The sequence below is a fragment of the Contarinia nasturtii genome, unplaced genomic scaffold (genome assembly GCF_009176525.2).
Source record: "Contarinia nasturtii isolate CC-2019 unplaced genomic scaffold, AAFC_CNas_1.1 Cnas_scaffold_533, whole genome shotgun sequence".
Classification (NCBI taxonomy): Eukaryota; Metazoa; Arthropoda; class Insecta; order Diptera; family Cecidomyiidae; genus Contarinia; species Contarinia nasturtii.
In genome coordinates this window covers 959,703-977,621 of record NW_022197885.1, presented here as the reverse complement: position 1 = coordinate 977,621, position 17,919 = coordinate 959,703, and the positions used below count along the sequence as shown (strand labels likewise).

Genomic DNA, 17,919 nt, shown 5'->3' with positions numbered 1-17,919 from the left:
ATGCTATTCTTCGCTGTCACTGACTAGGACAGATGGGGAAATTCAGCAAAAAAAAACAGGTATTCGTGCATATTAAATGCACCCGAATGCATTTCCCTTTTTCGAATTTGATGCGCAGGCATTCTGAAGGAGTACAACAATATCGATATTGCGCACACGTCACGATTGCAGCGATAAAGGATTCTATTCAACCTTTGAAAATGTGCAGCACTCAAAGAAAAACACTTTGTTACTGGTTGTTTGCAGGCCAACCACAAAAGAATAATAAATAGAACGGTTAACAATGCATCCACTTGCTTTTCGAAGTCCATAATAGATACATATGGAATCAGTAATCACTTTCAATGTAAAGGAATGATTACCACAACAATACACAATGTATGTAAACAAAAGCGATATAGATGGTTAATTTACTTAGGTCACTTAACATTTTGGCTTTTTTCATTATTTCCAACACCAAAAATCCATTTCTAGTTTCAAGTGAAACAATTCATTTTGGTATTGGCGCACATTTATCGCACCAGAAATGTATAGTGCAACTACTTAACACTCAGCCCATTTTCCATTCATTGAAAAACAGTTTAAAATATGCGAATCACATGGCGAACATATATCATGAAGTGTGAAGTGTATTATCGTATACGTGAGCGATACTTGATATTTACAGCCATGAAATATGTATTTAATTATTGCCTGATGTCTGAAGCCTGAAGTATGAACATCATAACAGTTTACGGAAAACAGTTTTGTGAAAAGCGCCACTTAAATCATCTAAATGTATATTTGCTGCTGTGAAATTACCAGTTGTGGTGCATAACACTCCAGACAACATAACGACATTTCAAATACCATCAATTGGAAGACTTCCTTTTAAAATGCTTGACAACATCATTTTACTGCTATTGAATTGTATTTGCAAATTTGCTTCGATCGTCAAGACAACACATTGAGTAGATTTTCGAGGGTTTCTTTTTCATAATCGAATATCTATTGAATTGAACGCGCCATTTGCTTCGGATTCTGGTCACTTTATATGTGAAAAAAAAAAACAGACAATTCAAAAAGTCAACGGTTTAGGAGTATTGATTGACAAACATTTCTGTGCAGAATTCAGTTGATGACATATATAGTAATGTTACAGAAGGAATCCTTGCCACTGTCATAAATCATATTATATTGCATAGATATGACTTTCTATATCGATCTCTTTGTAGCATTCTACATTTCACAATTTGTAGAAGGAAAGATTCTGTTAAATAAACTTAATCAGTGCCAGTGAAACGAACAGAATTCATGAAAGTTCAATTTGTTTACACAAAACGAAGAGATTTTTCTTACCCGCATGAGAAATTAGATGACTCATTGGTTTTGGTATAATACTTATTTTTTCAGTTAAATTTACTAATTTGGTACCTGTTTTGCGTTCTGTGTTATTTGAATAAGTCGAACATTAATTTACGTTTTTTTTTCTGCACTCGGGTCACAGTACACAATACATGATAGAATTCGATATTTCCTTCTAGTTGATTTAAAAAAAGTGTTTTTCAAATCGAAAAGGCAAAATGGAACGTTCGTTTCGTAGAAATTCATCGTACATGTACGAAAAAAAAAGTTGGAAGTCTTTTTGAAAATACTTGATTGAGGTATATTCGCATGAAAGTCGATCGGAAAATGTAATCAACTTGAAGTCTGTCAAAAGAATCAATGCTGATATGCATGCTGTTTTTAACGTTTCAACATTGCACACATCTGTTCCAGAAACTTGAAGGAAACATACTTACATACTCAATATAAAATGTCTTGCGGGAGTCTCTGTCTCTCTGTCCCGATGGGAGAGTGAACGAGAGGCGAAACTTTGTTGCAAGCATCATTCGAAACAAAGTGCCAAAGTGTATCAAGCACATTTCGTGCTAGACGAAAGAAGAAGAAGAAAAAAACCAGCACCGATTGATAGTCATGAGCGTAAAATGAGCTCTTAAACATTCATTCGTTTATTTTAAATCAACTGATATTGAAAATATTATATGTTTACGTTGTCTACGGTATAGTATACTCTACATTAATGGTCATGTTCTGTGTGTATATGGAAAATGCCCCTCATTTCAACATTTTTTTTTCCAATATATTTCAATTGTCACATTTTTAAGCTAGGCGATACGTGCTTTTCAACGGAGCAAATTCGAACGAGTAAGCGAGAAGGAACGACGACGACACAATAATGGTTTGTTTACGATTTCCCCTTAATTCATTCCGAAAGTTTAGAATACGTTGCTAGCGGTAGCTTCTTATGCAATCGTGCCAACGAAGGGAGAAATGTGTGTCCGCTACAGTGTGGATAAAATACACAGCGTATAGAAATAAGCAGAGAAAAAAACACACTATATAGTGTGTACGTCGGTAGCGAGAGAACCGAGCGATTCAAATTACCAATGCAGTATTTTCAGTCGTCATGCTTGTTCAGTTGCAGAATTCACGTAGACCGTATAGCACCTTCATTGCAGTAATTCCGTCGAATATTTTAAAATAAACCCATTCGAATATTTAATATATACATACACGGTATTTTAGTTCTGTTTCATTTATCTGCGTCACAAGCTTGCACCGTACAAAATTAATTGCATACAAACTGGAAAAAAGCATTGAATTCTACGTTCAACGCATCTAAACAAATCATAAAAGTACCAAATACAAAAGGTTGTACGTGTTCTTAAAAATACGAAAATCAATTCAAGAGAATTTACCATTATTTTTTTCTTTTCATTCGTAAACGGTGAGAGATGCACGAATGAGTTTTTCAGTGAATGAGTGAGAAAACAAACCAAAAAACTATTAAATAAACGCCAAAGGAAACCTAAATGATGAGAAAAATACTGTGAAAAGTTTTGTTGTTGATGTTATTTCTTTTTTTCTTCATTTTTCACTTTACTTTTGCTGGACCAATACAAATACTGTTTCGAATACTTGTATGCGGCAACTCATTTCTTTTCGGAAATGAAAACTCGTCCACGGTTTTAATGTACATATAGATGCAGTAAACTATATCGCATCTAACACCCCAGGCGCATTTTCCACGTCAAAAAAGATTTTCATTTTTACAATATGACTAAAAAACAACGTGTGTTTTTCGTTGCGTTTTGATTGTGAACAAAGTCCATAGTTTATTTATTTCCTACATTAAAGTGTCAGACGCTGTGTTGTCGTTGCCGTTCACCTGGATTTCTTTTGATGCTTTGATGTTTTGACTGGCTACTGACGTGCCATTGTTCTGTCGTCTCTCTCTGTGAATCAATACCGCATCGCATTCGCTTTGTCCGCCTTTCGTTTTATATTTCAAAGTTTAAGTGCATTGTCTCATTTTTTCCATTTTTGAAAATGAACGAATGAAAAACGAATGAGTTTTTTCACTGTGCCAATTAAATTTTAGATTACATAATAGTCTAGATAATAGTGCACACAACCGTGTTCGGTTTTTCTTTTTTCAGAAATTTTCGCTTCAATTCACATTCACGTGAAATACAATAGCCAGATCGTTCAAATTGTTGCTATTTTATCGATTTATAGCTCTTTCAATTCTTATTTTATATTTATGGAAAACCGAATGAGAAAGAAAAAACCAACATATTTTCAATGCGAATGCACATTTGATTGCTATCGATTACGGAAAAAATATTTCCATTTTATGTTAGCACAAAAAGAATATGACAAGAACAATCGACAATTGAAAAGAAAAAAAATGTGTTGGATGGAAAATAATTTTGATGTTTTCTTTTCCTTCTCTTCCAGCTTTGTGATACGACACAACAGTCAAATAATGTGGGAAATTCAAAGAGAAAAATGAACAGCATTGAGCGATGGATTGAGAACGAATTCTTTTGCAAAAAGTGATAGAATATGACGAACTTTATAATGATCAAAAATATCAAGCAAATGTTAAAAATATCGTTGAAAAACCAAATGAGAAAACTTTTCGCCCGATGCCGTAATTGATGTAACATTTTCAATTCAAATAAAAGCTCAAACACGAGAATAGCATTAAAGTGGCACAACAAAAATTGATGGTTTTATTAAAGATTTCTCCAGTGAATACATTGTGAACACGCGTACGCTCTTCACTTGATGAATTTTTGAAAAGTACGCGCCATCCACGAAGATAAACAGACAGCGAGCGCGCGCGCGAGAGAGAGAGAGAGAGAGAGAGAGAGAGAGAGCGGGGTTGACAGAACGAAAATACCAGAGGCAAGCCTGAAAAGTGCATTTACAAAAGTGACCAAAATCAACAAAGGACAAACGACGACCAAAACATCATGAAGAAATACTTGCACAAAAGGATCAAGTTTGTGATTCCGCTACTGTTGACTTTTCTGCTGGGAATTGTTGGTGAGAAATAACATCATATTTTTTCACATTTCATTTTCGTTCTTCTTACAGCTTTATTACTCAAAATAATAATAATAATAATACCAACGCAGTTGCAACTGTTCTCAGAATATTCAACAGTTTCACAATATGTATTTACTTTTCATCAAATAATAAAACAAGCGCATATTTTAAAGTGCTTCGCCGTAGATGTTGGTTGTTGGTGTTTCGTGAAGATGCGATTTCTTTCTTTCAAATTTTCCATATTTCGATTTCGATTGTGTTTGTTTTACTTTTGTTTTGCAAAGAAACAAAGCCACTGTTAAATGTATATTATTGTTAGTGATTTTGCTTGCTTTTGATGCAAAACAACTAGAAAATCGAATTGGCTCTGATGTGAATAATTAATCAACCGCAATTGTGAACGTCACTTTGGTTCACCGTACTGATTGACTTTTGCTGAGTTTGCCCACTTTGTTTAGCATCATTTTGGCATTATACTATATATTATTATATTATACGGTATGCTGTATAAAATCGAAACGTTTCCAGCAAAAATGTGCATCAAAAATTTGGAATGTCATCAATGCGGTAGTCGATGGTATCCAATGAATATATTCTATGCAATGCTTTGCATCGCATCGTTCGCAACACAAAAATGATGTTCAACTTAAAACTTGCCTATATGTTATGCCAAATACGTTGCAATGTCGAATGCTACGAATAGTTGCTATTATACGACTCTACAATGTACTCACATGCATCGTTTTGAATTCAAAAGTCTATTATTCTGGAACGGAGGCTGAGGATAGGGGTCTGATATTTGATTAAATTGCCAAGCAATGCATGATTCTGTTCGTGTTGCGTTTGAAACTAGCAAAGCCTCAACTGAGATGATGTGAGACATTTTCGGTTTTTTCTTCTTGGAAAATCTCATATCATCGCAACCGCAAAAATGTCGACTAACTAAAAATGCTTAACATTGTTCGGGTAAAGCAACTATGAAAGCAAACGAAATTTAATTTTCAATAGAATTCAAAAGAAATGAAAGTCAGTGTGCAGATTTTCATATTCTATTCAGTATTCTGTATATTTTCCATCTTTCGATATGTCATAGTTTTACTTTTACACAAGATGACAAACTCTTATTGTTGTTGTTTTTCTTTTTCTTTTCGAAACGTTTTTTCTATATTTTTTTTCTCTCTCTCTTCATTTCTCTTGTTCTCGTTTAATTCCAGACGCGGCTGAATGGCGTACCAAAGGTAGGCTCTAGTGTAGCCCCACATTTCCATTCAAAACCCCATCAACTTGTAAAATTATACGTTTTTTTTATTGTCAATCTTTCAGTCTCATTTTCTTTCGATGTTCTCTTACCAAAATTATATGAACGTGACACAAAAACATGTTTTTTTTTCTGTTAAAATTTTTTGTGCATGCTCAAAAATGACAAAACCTCATTTAGATTATGTCAATCCATCTAAGACGACAAATTTGCGCACACACACACACAGCATCTGATCTCTTATGAAATACTAGTTTAAGTACGGCAATCAACAAAAAAAAGCAGTCAAGTTATTCATACACTCCAGATTGGATTTACTACTTCATTCCACTCGAACCGCAAACAAAATTATCATTTCGATGCCATTAAACTAAGATTATATAATCATCAAGCAAAACATTTTATTTTGTTATTTGATACCCATTTTTATTCCCTTCTGGCAGCATCGTAACTCACAAAGGCACATACACACTCAAAAAAAAGGCAACAAGAAAATTGGCAAAATCCATTATTTCATTTCGTCATTTGTTTCTGTTATTTTGGTTGAAGTTCGTTCTGCTTGCGTTTATTACATGCGATATCACGTCCTTCAGAGCAAAACAATTCGGCAAATAAATAACTATGGCATTTGGCAGAAAAAAGGCAAAAAAAGAAGAAGAAGAATAAAAAATATCGCGCTCTCAAGGACTCAAAATTTCAAGTTCACGGCTTGCAGATCTTTTACATTAGCATAGTTGTTTTTTTATCCTCTCTTTCAGTGAAATCGTTTTTCCGCAATGTTTATTTGCTGAGACGCTTTCTTTATGCATGACGATCTCGAGACATTCATTTTTGTTCGTTTGTTTTCGTTTCAATTTCAGCCACATTAATATTATTTTTCTTAATTAATCCACGTTATTAAAATATTTCGTTTTCGAAATTTTTTATTCGGTTAGATGGTGCGGAAGAAGAATGCACAGATTTTCAGGGAAACTCTGTCCAACATGGTTTACTGTATGTGCCGGGACCGGGAGTTTGTAGTTTATGTGTTTGCTACCATAGCGAACCCCTATGGTGCAAGGCGATATATTGCGACCCCCCTTATGTGAGTACTGAGTATTAAATCAGAAGTGTTTGTAGAGGGTGGGAGGGTAGGAAGGGTGTTTAAACCAAAGAAAATGGAAAGAAGAAAGGGAAAAAATGATCTGAACATAAAACAATTTGTAAATTGATTCTGAAGTGCGATTACATTATCAACGAATCAACAATGATTTGAGTTTCCGAGACAACGAGTCACAACGACAAATTCACATGCACATTATAATCGGAGGAAAAAATAATCGAATACACGGTGGAAATTCGAATGAGAATTTAAGTTGCACTTGACATCGTTTCGACGAATGCTGATGAATTTGATAATAAATAAATGAACGAAACGAAATCCGGGCTCATTCCATCAGGTTAGCATAGAAAAGTGCAAATGAGTGAAGCAGTGAATTTTGTGCAAATTATGATGTCAAAATGATGACTTCGAATAAACATAAATGGTAGAAGCAATTAAAACTAGCTTTCGACTTAAAAATGTTTTATCATGAATCGCAATTTGTAAAATAGTTCAGCTTAAAACTCCGAAATATCGTTGCTATTCCAAAAAAAAAGTGAAAGAGAGAAAGGGAGAGCGAGTGATGAAATACTATGGTAGTGAGTCGCAGCACACCGGTCTATCATCTGCAGTGCATTGAAATGTTTTTTTTTTGCGCTTGTCATATTGGTGTTAATAGATTCAACATCGACCCAGCTTTCGAGTGAGCTTGAAATGCTACGGTCATTGTTCCAAAATTATAACGCGTAGAACATAATCAAATTCAATTGAAATTTATGTTATTGAAACAATAGAAGCGCCGCTCGTTTTGTATGTTCCCCCCGCATTTAACACATTATTTTTACCGTTTGTTATCACTTGTTTTTCATTTTAATATACACGCAATTGCGACACGTATGTATCGTCCGATTGTCTGGCGAGAATGACCATAGGCTATCGGTATGCTTTTTTGCGTCATCAATCGACCAAAATTCTCCAAGTTGCTTCACATTTCCTTTCTCATCAAAGTGCTAGCATACTATTTCCATGTAAACATATCTACTCTTTGAATTAATGTTTATCATTTACATTCCGTTTAAATCCACTTTGTTGTACAAAACGCACACCATATGGGCCGTATTTTTCAATGCCTTAAAATAGAATGTGGATAGAAGAGCAAGACTCGCTCGATAGATTTATTACAGTCGTCTATCAAACGTGACTACTACATATTATGCATGATATGTACACCAAAGCATTATGTAAAATGCGCATTAAATGGTATAATGATGGTGTCGGTGCAAATGAAAAAAAACTCATTCGAATTGATTCCACTCAACGAGGTTTGTTTAAGGTCATTTCAATCAAAAATGACCGAAACTACCAGAGACAAGAACATTGTTATATTTGCGGTATAGAAACGGATATTTTGTGACTCGGATTCAAACAGGATTGATTGTTAAATCACAATTTCAATCAATTTCAATATACACGAATTTAATGTGCACTATTTAAGCTATTTTTTACGTTTGCTTTTAGTGAATATAAAAACGGAATTAATTTACATTGTTTTAAACATGCTGTTGTTGTTGTTTTTTTTGTTCTCCTTTCGTTGTAGTTTTGTAAGAATTTTCGTGTCGGTGAACGTTGTTGCGAGTTTGAATGCCTCGATCCGCCCGGTGAAGATAATATGTATCAGGTAAGCTCGTGCCGGTTTTTGCATTTTATATTTTGTGAATGAAAATAAACATGAATACATTTTCCGTGTCGGTATACTATTGCGAACAAATTTTGTTTCTTCTTTTTCTATCTCCTTTTTCTTATCCATTTTCCATTCTCCATTGCAGTGGCGACTAAAAAAGAGAGATGAAATTCTTGCGGGTATTGCTGACGCAAATCAAATTTTAGCCAAAGCTTTAACATTAATTTTAAGCATTTCAAGCGTTTTTATATTGAATCAATTTATGTGTCGACGATCGTCATAGCCAGGAACATGGTTTTTCGGATACCGTATGTCTGATGCTGAATTTGACTGAACACAACATGACAACAGCAACAAAAAGAAAAGACACAAGTTTCAATTAAATTGTAAGCGAAATGCATTGATTTTTGGGGGGAGGAGGAAAAGATACAAAATTCAAAGTGAAAATTATATAACAATGCATCTGTAGATTCTATTTGACATTTTAGAATGTTCTCGCTGCGATATTTTCAACATAACAAAACATAGAATGCATTCTAAAAGTTTTTAACAAGGAAAAAAAATACACATTAGTGGCAATGAGAGAGAACATTTCAAACAAAAATCAACCGAAATGAATATAGCGTTCGGTTTTTTTTCGCATAGTTTATCAGCTTTTCTGCGTTAAACACCGAACATCCAATTACTCTGATCGAAAGCAGTTTATTGGGCCAAGAACTAGGGCAAAGTGTAGACAAGTATGAAATCAACTATTTTTGATAATAACTAAAACTGGTTTTAATTCATAAAGTTGTCAAAATAAGAGACCATCTATCTCTTATCTTTATTATAATTAAATGAAATTTGGCGAGAGCATTTTATGCAACAATTTGTATGAATACGATTCCTTTTTCACACTTTCTTTCTATCGATAAGTTGAATTTTCGTTTGAACGAGAAAAAAATGAAGAATTTTAAAAATTTGAAAATCAAAATTAAAATTTGATATGATATTTGATAATGTATTAGAGCGGTGGGCGCTGGTGAAGCACTTTTTGTATGGAAATATTTGTTGAAAATTCAACAATACGCCACCTATTAAAGACAATAAAGATTTTCGTTACTACTGCTGTCTTGACACAGCTCTAGCGAACTATATAGCTGTATTGCAAACGTATTAGTACTGACATCGATTCTGTGTATGCGTGTGTGTTGTAAATTTTGCACAAGCAGGTACGGTTGACGACTGAGTGCAGAATTTGCAATACAAACGGACACACAAAATCAGAGTCAGTGTGTTCTTTAGTAACAAAAATCTTTATGTATTTTAATAGATGTCGTATTCGTTGAATCTTCAACAAAAAATCTTCGATACCAGCGCCCACCGTATTCGGTGGTAAAGAAAAAGAAAAACGGCGATGACATATAATGTATAAGATTGGTGAGAGAGAGAGAAAATAATACCGTTTTTCGATAAGTAATTTTCATTGATCGAATGTATACATATGCATAGATAGATAAGAATTCTTAGGTAGACAAATGATAATCGTCAGCTGGTTTCAACTAATTTGGTTGTACAAACAGCATTTTATCTTCAATTTGAATCGATTCTTCTGATAATTACAAATTGACCCACACAAGAACAAACAATTTTGACGACGGAACAAAAATTTTAAAAATAGCTCTTTCCACACATACACACTCGTTCAGCTAAATAAAATAGAAAACGTTCCACTTTTTCCAAACAAAATAGAATGCATTTACTTAGCGCATCTCTTCAAATCGATTCTTTTTCATCAACATATCATAAATTAGAATGAGCAGCTATTTTAGCCAATAGACAAAATAATGAATTTAAAGAAAACACACATGAGACAATTTCTTATTCAATCTAATTATCCTACTTCGAAAGCAAATTACTATTGATCCACTACAAAAAATAATGACATTACTATGCAATGACATAACGTCCTTTTTTCAAAAGCACTGAAAAGCGATGAAAGTTAATTGACTCAAAATGGAAATGCACAATTTTTTTTGCATACAGACAAATTGAAAGGGATAGAAAAGTTTGCAATTTAATACTTTAATGCGTTTTCAGTTGTAAATGCCCTCTACTCTCCAATACTTTTGAATTCTTAGCGTAATGCTAAAGCGTTTACGCATACATAATTCAAAGATATTAAGAAGATCAATCGATATAATGACAAGATATTGAAAGTCATATGTGTACAGTATTAAAAATCGATTTCTTAGTCATTATTGGCAACTTGTCATATTTTATGGTTGCAAAACAAAACAGATCAAAATTCTTTTGGATATATATTTCATTTTTTTTTGCTTGTCGATTCATTTGGATACGAAGAAAATCGTGGTTTTCTTTAAGTGCAGTATATTTTTTAAGACAATAACAATGAATCAGTTTGTTTGAATCATTTTTTTTAAATTGGTTTTTTTTTTGAATAGTTAAAAATGCCAAATAATAAGTAAATTTTCTTAATTTGGTTATCTATTAAGTAAACCTAAGTGTTAATTATTTGCAAAAACGAGATCTTATGCAGGTTTAATTTTTTTAATTGAATAAATGAGTTTCATTTGCCTTCTTCTACCAATTATAGTCATTAAGTCAGCTCATTACAATTCGAACCAAATAAATTTAAATTGAATTTAAATCATCAACAATTTTACGTTTTCTTCAAAAAAAAAAAAAACCACAAGACTTTTTAGTAAAGAGGAAATATTTTATTTGGTTTTAACGATTTCGTCGGAATTTATCTATTCAAGTCTAGATGGCGCTTAAGTACTAAAAACCACCGCTTGCTCTCATTCTCTCTCACTGACATTTCATGACGTTTCTTCCGTGCGAATAGATAATCATAACAACAACGAATACAAACAAATTTTGAAATGTGAGTACGGTTTTATTTAATTCATTTCAATTGGTGAGTCACATATTTGCTGGTAAAAATTAATTTCTTCAATAGTAAGTCTCAATACAAATGTTAATTTGATGTACTGGTGTAGACAGTTGCCTTTAAAAAATGACAAAAACATCTGACTATCGTCAATCCGACGGTCAATACGGATACGCTTCCTTCAAAATATCGAGTTTGCGTAGTGCGAATTTTCACTCAGTTCTTGGGCATTGTGTGAAAAAGGCCAATTTTATTTTAACACGCAGAAAATGATGGTGACGTAGACGAAGAAAAATTATGAAATTTTAAAATTTTACAAGATTCTCTTTACGAAATTTCGTTTAAGTCATAGTGCGAAACAAACTTATGCGGAATATTGTGTAGTTTCAATCGTTTTTATGAATTAACGAACCAACAGAGTGCAAGTGAATCATGAATGAAAGTGGTATGTGAATAAAATTGAGCACTCTTGTTATCAATATGGAAAATTCTTGAAAATCTACTTTTTATTTATTTATTTACTTTTTATTTATTTATTTATAATCAATTTCTTGAACATTTTCAATGTTTTCATAATTTTTTAAATGCAGTTGGCCAATTGAAAATGTTCGTCAGTGTCATTTATCGATTTTCCCAAATTCCGAACGCAATTGACTAGTACGCTCGTGTGCAATGGAATGCATAGCAGACACAACAAAAAGCCATTGCATGTATAAAATCCATTGATTGCAGATTAATGTACTTTAATGTCATTTTAAGAGCGACGACACATTCTCTACTTTTTTGCAAGCATATTTTCGGTTTTTCTAATTTAAATTCGTTTCGTTTTCTTTAGGAGAAGTTATTACACTAGTAAATACGGCCGTTCAATATCCAAAGGATGAAATAAGCGGAGGAAAATTTATAGACGACGCCACGTCAATACAAGCAAATTTTTTGCAAACGAAACATGAAAAACATTCGACAGCGATGACCAGTAGCATAGCTAGTGCGCTCGACGATTCAACGCCAAGTGACAGTGGTGTTCAGTTAATGGATTCAATGTCAAGTGATATGAATGAGTCATTTATGTCGAATTTCGGAATGGATTACGATGGTGTGACACCCAATGGATATAAACAGGGCTTGAGTGATGTTGAAGAGGTCAGTGCAAGTGCATCGATTTTACCGCATATTGTAATGGAAAGTGAATCGGAATTGATCAATCGAAATGCACGAAATTGCATGGATATTGACGAAATTGCGTTGACAAAAAGTGATATTGATAATTCGAATATTGGTATGAATTTTTTGCATCGCGATGACAAAAATGACATTTCCGATGAAATGAAAATAAGCGTATGCTCAACATTCGATACGGATGCAATTGTTTTTCGACGAAAGGTGCGCAAACCACGAACCAGTTCAACGAGCAGCGGCGGTGGCAGTGTTAAAAAACGCGTCTCATTTCACGAGGATATTTTGAAAAATACCAAAACCGATAATATTCACATCGAACGTGGTTTTGTTACGTACAAGGGAACCATGAAAAAGGCACCATATCGCTTTTTGCGAAATTCATGGTGTTCACAAGGTCAATGTGAAGATTATGGCAGTGATGTTAACCATCAATGCTATCGTAATGCATGCTCAGATGTATTGGACTATGGGCAAGTCGAAGTTTTTGATCACAATGATGACGGAATGGTGCAATTTGATAATTCGGGTGTTTTTGAGTATGTGCCAAGAGAAACAAATGTTTCGCCACCATTTCAGAAACACAATCAACCACCAATGAAAAAAGCTGCATCAAATGAAGAGCGTGCATTTTACCATTGCAAATGCTCGGATTCAAATTCCAGCCTTGAGTCAAACGACAATGCAAATGGGAATGATTGCAAACGTACCGATTATTCGAAAACAAAATCGAATTCATGTGATTGCATCGGTCAAAATGAAAGCAATAAAATTAACAATAATGGATCACCAAATATGATGGATAATTGCTATTTCTCGGAACCGTGCATTGAAACAATGGACGAATATGATGTCGAACCCAACCAACCGAAATCGGTATGGTGCAAAGAATTAAAACCGAAAAGCAGTTGCTTAAAGAAAACGGTACGTGATACATCGGTTATACTGGAGCATGATGTCAGCGCAAAAGTTAAAAAGTTTAACGTTCATCAATTGCACAAAATTAACGTTCATCAATTGCCCGATGTGAATAATTTAATTGGTTCGATTAAAAATATCTTTTCAACGATTCCTGAACGTGGGGTGCCAGAAGGCTCTGAAGATTTGCACAATGTATACGAATGTGTACCCGATTCACCGATAAAAACATTGATCGAACAAACGAAAATCCAGTTAACATTTACACCCGATCCAGAGCCGCAAGCCGAAACACCACCCGGTTCAGCGTCGAAACGAAAACCAGAATTATCGCTCTTTCCAATACCAACCGAAGACGATATGATGCATGTCACAATTGCCGATGATACCATTAACATGGAAGCCGAAGAAGCTTCACCATGTCGACCAACAGCATTTCGCAATAAATTTATCGTCAACTGTGAAAGTACGGTGTTTGAGCATACGGGAGTTTTTGAAAATAACGTACAAGATATACCGGAAATTCCAAACTCTAGTTCGAATTGTGTGACACCACAAAAACAAAGCAAATCGATTTTAACATTTTCCACCGCATCGATGAAACAAAAAATTGGCAGCATTTTCTCATCGTTCCGTAGCAGTGGCAGCAGCACAAAAACCAGTTCAATAAATAATTCACCAAAATCGGCATCAACTCATTGTTTGTTCGTTGAACGACAATTACAGCAAGAACAATTGCAGGCTCAATTGAAAAAATTACAAGAAGAACAAATGGTCAGATCATGGAATTCATCGTATGATTATTACAAAAGTAATCCGGCTGCCAAAAATCCATTTGACGGCGGCGATGGAAGCATGACGTCCAGCATCATTTCGAATTCAAGCGATAAAAACTCTGTGATGACAAGCAGCACAATGACCACATCAACAAACACCACATCAAATCCAGAGTATTCGAATGACCAACGTTTCAATTTACCAACGTTTTATGAACCGGTACCATCAACATCGGATGCAAGTCCACCATCGAAAACAAAAACCCGCCACTTGGCATCACCATTACGACGGAAATCATCCAATTCGAATTTTGATCGCGCAAATCTATCCCCTGATCTATTTTGTGGCCAAAAAACAACAAATCAAAATCCAATGGTCTTGTTGTCGGAAGAATTTGATGATTTGCTCACTGTGACCACCACAACTGACACCGAACAAAGTGAAAATGATATTGAAATCGTGGACTATTCGACGGCAGTGAACGAAGCTGAATTGGTTGCCGCACAATTGAAATCCGCACAACAGCGAAATTCAAATCAATTTTTACGACCTCCATCCACCAAATCGTCGCTAATCAATCGATTTTTACGTAATGTCACACAAAAGAAAATCAACGATATTGCCGTGAAAAAGAATATTATTATGTCAAATAAGTACAAGGATCGACAAAAGATCTTTAATACTTTGTATGTGAAACCAAAGAAACCAATTAAGGTCATACAAAAGAGCATCATGGCCGATTTTAATGCGGAAATCGCACAAGAAATGGAAGCCGCAGCCGCTGCTGCTGCTGCTGCAGCCGCTGCAACCACCTCTACTACTGATGTTGATGCTGATGCTATGGACGCAGTTTGTGAAGCAGTTGAGGCAACTTCACCTACAGATGTTGGACCAAAAACCGAAGAGGAATATGGCGTCGGAGTTGGCGAAGTTTCTACCGAATTTTTCGACATTAATCAATTGCACATTTTGAGAGATGAAAGGGAGAAACTAATCAAAGTATGTGGATGGACATTTTTTCTAATCTTTTGTTTAACGCTTTCTTCTTAAAGCCAATAATTCAACAGCTTTATAAAACCGTATCAATTGTTTCAGGTCTTTAAATTGTACACTGGATACAATTTACACGGTTATATGACACCAGTGCTCGTATTCTTAACTGATCGGACGTTGTATGTGACGGATTTGGTGCGTAATCGTCTGTGCAATAAGTTTGTATTGCCCTACACTGAACTGGATGTCATATTGGTTCGTATTACACAGCTCGGTGAAGAAAGAAAAATAAATTGTTAACTCATGATTTTTATTTTTTTTTTTTCAAAAAAATAGATTGGTCCACATGGAAATACAGTTCTATTGAGTAATAGTGCCCGTGACATGCAGCAAGTTTTGCTTGCTGGAGGTCCTTATCCGGCAGACGGCCTCGTCTCAAGTTTAGAAATTTGTGCTCGACGTTCTGGTGCTGCTTTGCCGGCTATTGGACAACTTACATTCGATCATTTGGCTCCGCTGCAGAAGTTTGTCAGTGAACACTGCTCAGCATCAAAGGTACATAGTTTAAAACAATTTACTTCCATTGATAATAATTCTTTTCTTCTTAACATTGCTGTGAATAGAACGACGCTTGGATCTATTATGCAGTTGTGAGTGTGCCAGCGAATGTGTTGAGCCATGAAGATGAGCCGCTTGGACCGAACATAAAAGGACCCTTAATGCACCGTAGTTTATCGCTTGCAGGCGACATACAGAATCAACCCTGGCTGGCTGGCTATTTCTTATTAAAGTGAGTGAAATTACATTTTTTACAACTGTTTGTAAAATCTACTAAACGATATCTTTCTCTGCAGAGCTGGTGTATTGTATATGTTTGCTGATTCGAATAAGAAACTTCCATCAATGGTGATTGCTCTGAGTGAATGTAAAGGTGCACGACGAGCCGTTTGTTCGGCACGACCTCATTGCTTTGAAATTATGTTGAATACAGGAATTCTGCAGTTGGCCGCACCAGATGAATATGTTGCCTCCGACTGGTTGATCTCAGTTGTTCAATCAGCTAGCGGATTGTATGAAAATCATGAACGGCATAAAACACTTGGTTGTACATTGATTATAACCTCAAATCACTTGATAACGCTGCGCGAAGATTTTTCATCGCCATTACGGCGATTGAATTCAAAGGGCACAGTGCCGCCGGCTATAACAAGACCGCACAAAGGATCTTCAACGCCAGATCGAAAAATGAGCATATCAACGGTGTCAGATGCAACATTTAATGATGTAATAAGACCATCACAGTTCCCAATAACATTTCTAAATCTGATTTTTTTTCTCGTCCAATTCGATAATTTTCTAGGTAAGTTCAAATTTGAGCACACCATCACGATGTGAGTCAAGATTTACAACGTCGAGTCGAAGTTCGCCGATGCATTGGCAACCACAGTCGCTACTGCAACCGTGTGAAGAGAAGAGCTTTTCAAGTATTAGCAGTATTTATGGCAAGAATTCGGGTGTTGAGATAAAAACATGTGCTTCACTTAAGGAAATGGTTAGTGTACGGATGCCGAATAGAAGCGATCAATGGTGGTGCATATTGGTGAGTTTGAAATGAAAATGTCCACTGGCAAAAATGTCAAATTGAATTCTTTTATTCCTTATGCAGGAATTTTCATGTCAAGAAGTGCGAGATTCATCCGACGATATGGTCATATTCTTTGCCACAAATTCGGATATGAGACGATTCCTATCGATTTTGGAGTCAATGTGGCAAACCAAAAATGTAAGTCTACTCATAATTAGCTTCATATTTTTACGGTTCTTTTACGATTGAACGAATTAAAATTGTAAATGTTGTTGTTTCCAGAATGGTTCATTCCCAATATCAACACTACCGGAAAATGACTACATAACGGCTCATGGTGGCAGTTTATTTAAGAGTTTAAATAGAGCGTGGGAACCATTACTATCGGCTGCCCTCGGTTTTCCCCAATAAAACCACATTGAATCGACAGCACGTCCGATAGCCTCCAACTCGAAACGACTGAACTGATTTTTGTATGCATAGATAAATAAGAAGCATTGGTCGACTTTTGGCCTATGCACTTGTAATCAGCAGAAAAAAAAAACAAATAATTTTGATTTTGTATTTAAATGCGACGAACGCCCAAATGGTGTCATCGAACGCAAACGGCAGCGCAAGTTCAAATCGGGTAGAATATTTGTATGTTATGTATGCGTAAGTGCGAACAAACAAAACATAACCATTTGGAAAAGTTAAAATTATACATACACACTTATGTATTGTAATCAAATATATTCAATAATACCATGTGTTATACCATTTTCCAATCTATTCAACTCAACTAAAAATGTTTAAAACAAATAGTTTGAAGAAACAAAGAAGATTCTTGCATCACACATTGAGCAATCTATAAACTTAGAATAATTTACGATACTCCAAAGAACAGTTCAGTTTAGTTGCAAATTTAATCTTTAATTTAGCACGCTTTTTAAAAAAAACTACGTTGCTGTTACCTATATTCATTGTGATATAAAATGTTTAATTTAATTTTAGTTATATTTTAGAATCTCAATGAACGATTGAGCTCGATCATACTAACAAATACAATATAACAAGAATTTAGTATGCTCAATCAGTTCCATCGTTCTATAAAGTATATATTTTTGAGTTCATAGGAATCCCAAATATCAACAAAGTTGTGTATATAATTTGTCACTGTGCTATTATTTAATTTTCT

At 34.8% G+C, this 17,919-nt stretch overlaps 2 protein-coding genes across 6 annotated transcripts; both read left to right on the top strand.

Annotated features, from left to right (window-relative positions):
* Positions 1-2,436: 2,436 nt before the first annotated feature.
* On the top strand, positions 2,437-10,947 carry LOC116339792. 3 transcript variants are annotated; one of them, XM_031765840.1, is made up of 6 exons: positions 2,443-2,694; positions 3,784-4,377; positions 5,595-5,618; positions 6,574-6,722; positions 8,317-8,397; positions 8,546-10,946. In XM_031765840.1, exons 2-6 carry the CDS (start codon positions 4,305-4,307, stop codon positions 8,681-8,683), a joined length of 465 nt encoding a protein of 154 aa, XP_031621700.1. In that variant the 5' UTR covers positions 2,443-2,694; positions 3,784-4,304; the 3' UTR covers positions 8,684-10,946. The 3 variants fall into 3 exon arrangements, with proteins under 3 accessions (XP_031621702.1, XP_031621700.1, XP_031621701.1); XM_031765841.1 differs by having other exon boundaries at positions 2,443-2,697; XM_031765842.1 differs by lacking the exon at positions 5,595-5,618 and having other exon boundaries at positions 2,437-2,694; positions 8,546-10,947.
* Positions 10,948-11,237: 290 nt separating this feature from the next.
* LOC116339641 lies at positions 11,238-17,281 on the top strand. 3 transcript variants are annotated; one of them, XM_031765649.1, is made up of 9 exons: positions 11,238-11,287; positions 12,129-15,163; positions 15,260-15,412; positions 15,494-15,712; positions 15,781-15,947; positions 16,012-16,441; positions 16,518-16,757; positions 16,824-16,940; positions 17,025-17,281. In XM_031765649.1, exons 2-9 carry the CDS (start codon positions 12,263-12,265, stop codon positions 17,151-17,153), a joined length of 4,356 nt encoding a protein of 1,451 aa, XP_031621509.1. In that variant the 5' UTR covers positions 11,238-11,287; positions 12,129-12,262; the 3' UTR covers positions 17,154-17,281. The 3 variants fall into 3 exon arrangements, with proteins under 3 accessions (XP_031621509.1, XP_031621508.1, XP_031621507.1); XM_031765648.1 differs by having other exon boundaries at positions 11,275-11,320; XM_031765647.1 differs by lacking the exon at positions 11,238-11,287 and adding an exon at positions 11,524-11,738.
* The last annotated feature ends 638 nt before the right edge of the window (positions 17,282-17,919 follow it).

Coding starts and splice junctions, on each gene's coding strand:
- LOC116339641 (XM_031765647.1), top strand. Junction 15,164..15,259: donor AAAGGGAGAAACTAATCAAA/GTATGTGGATGG, acceptor CAATTGTTTCAG/GTCTTTAAATTGTACACTGG. Junction 16,941..17,024: donor CAATGTGGCAAACCAAAAAT/GTAAGTCTACTC, acceptor TGTTGTTTCCAG/AATGGTTCATTCCCAATATC.
- LOC116339792 (XM_031765840.1), top strand. CDS start 4,305: ATGAAGAAATACTTGCACAAAAGGATCAAGTTTGTGATTCCGCTACTG. Junction 5,619..6,573: donor GGCTGAATGGCGTACCAAAG/GTAGGCTCTAGT, acceptor TTATTCGGTTAG/ATGGTGCGGAAGAAGAATGC. Junction 6,723..8,316: donor TATATTGCGACCCCCCTTAT/GTGAGTACTGAG, acceptor CTTTCGTTGTAG/TTTTGTAAGAATTTTCGTGT.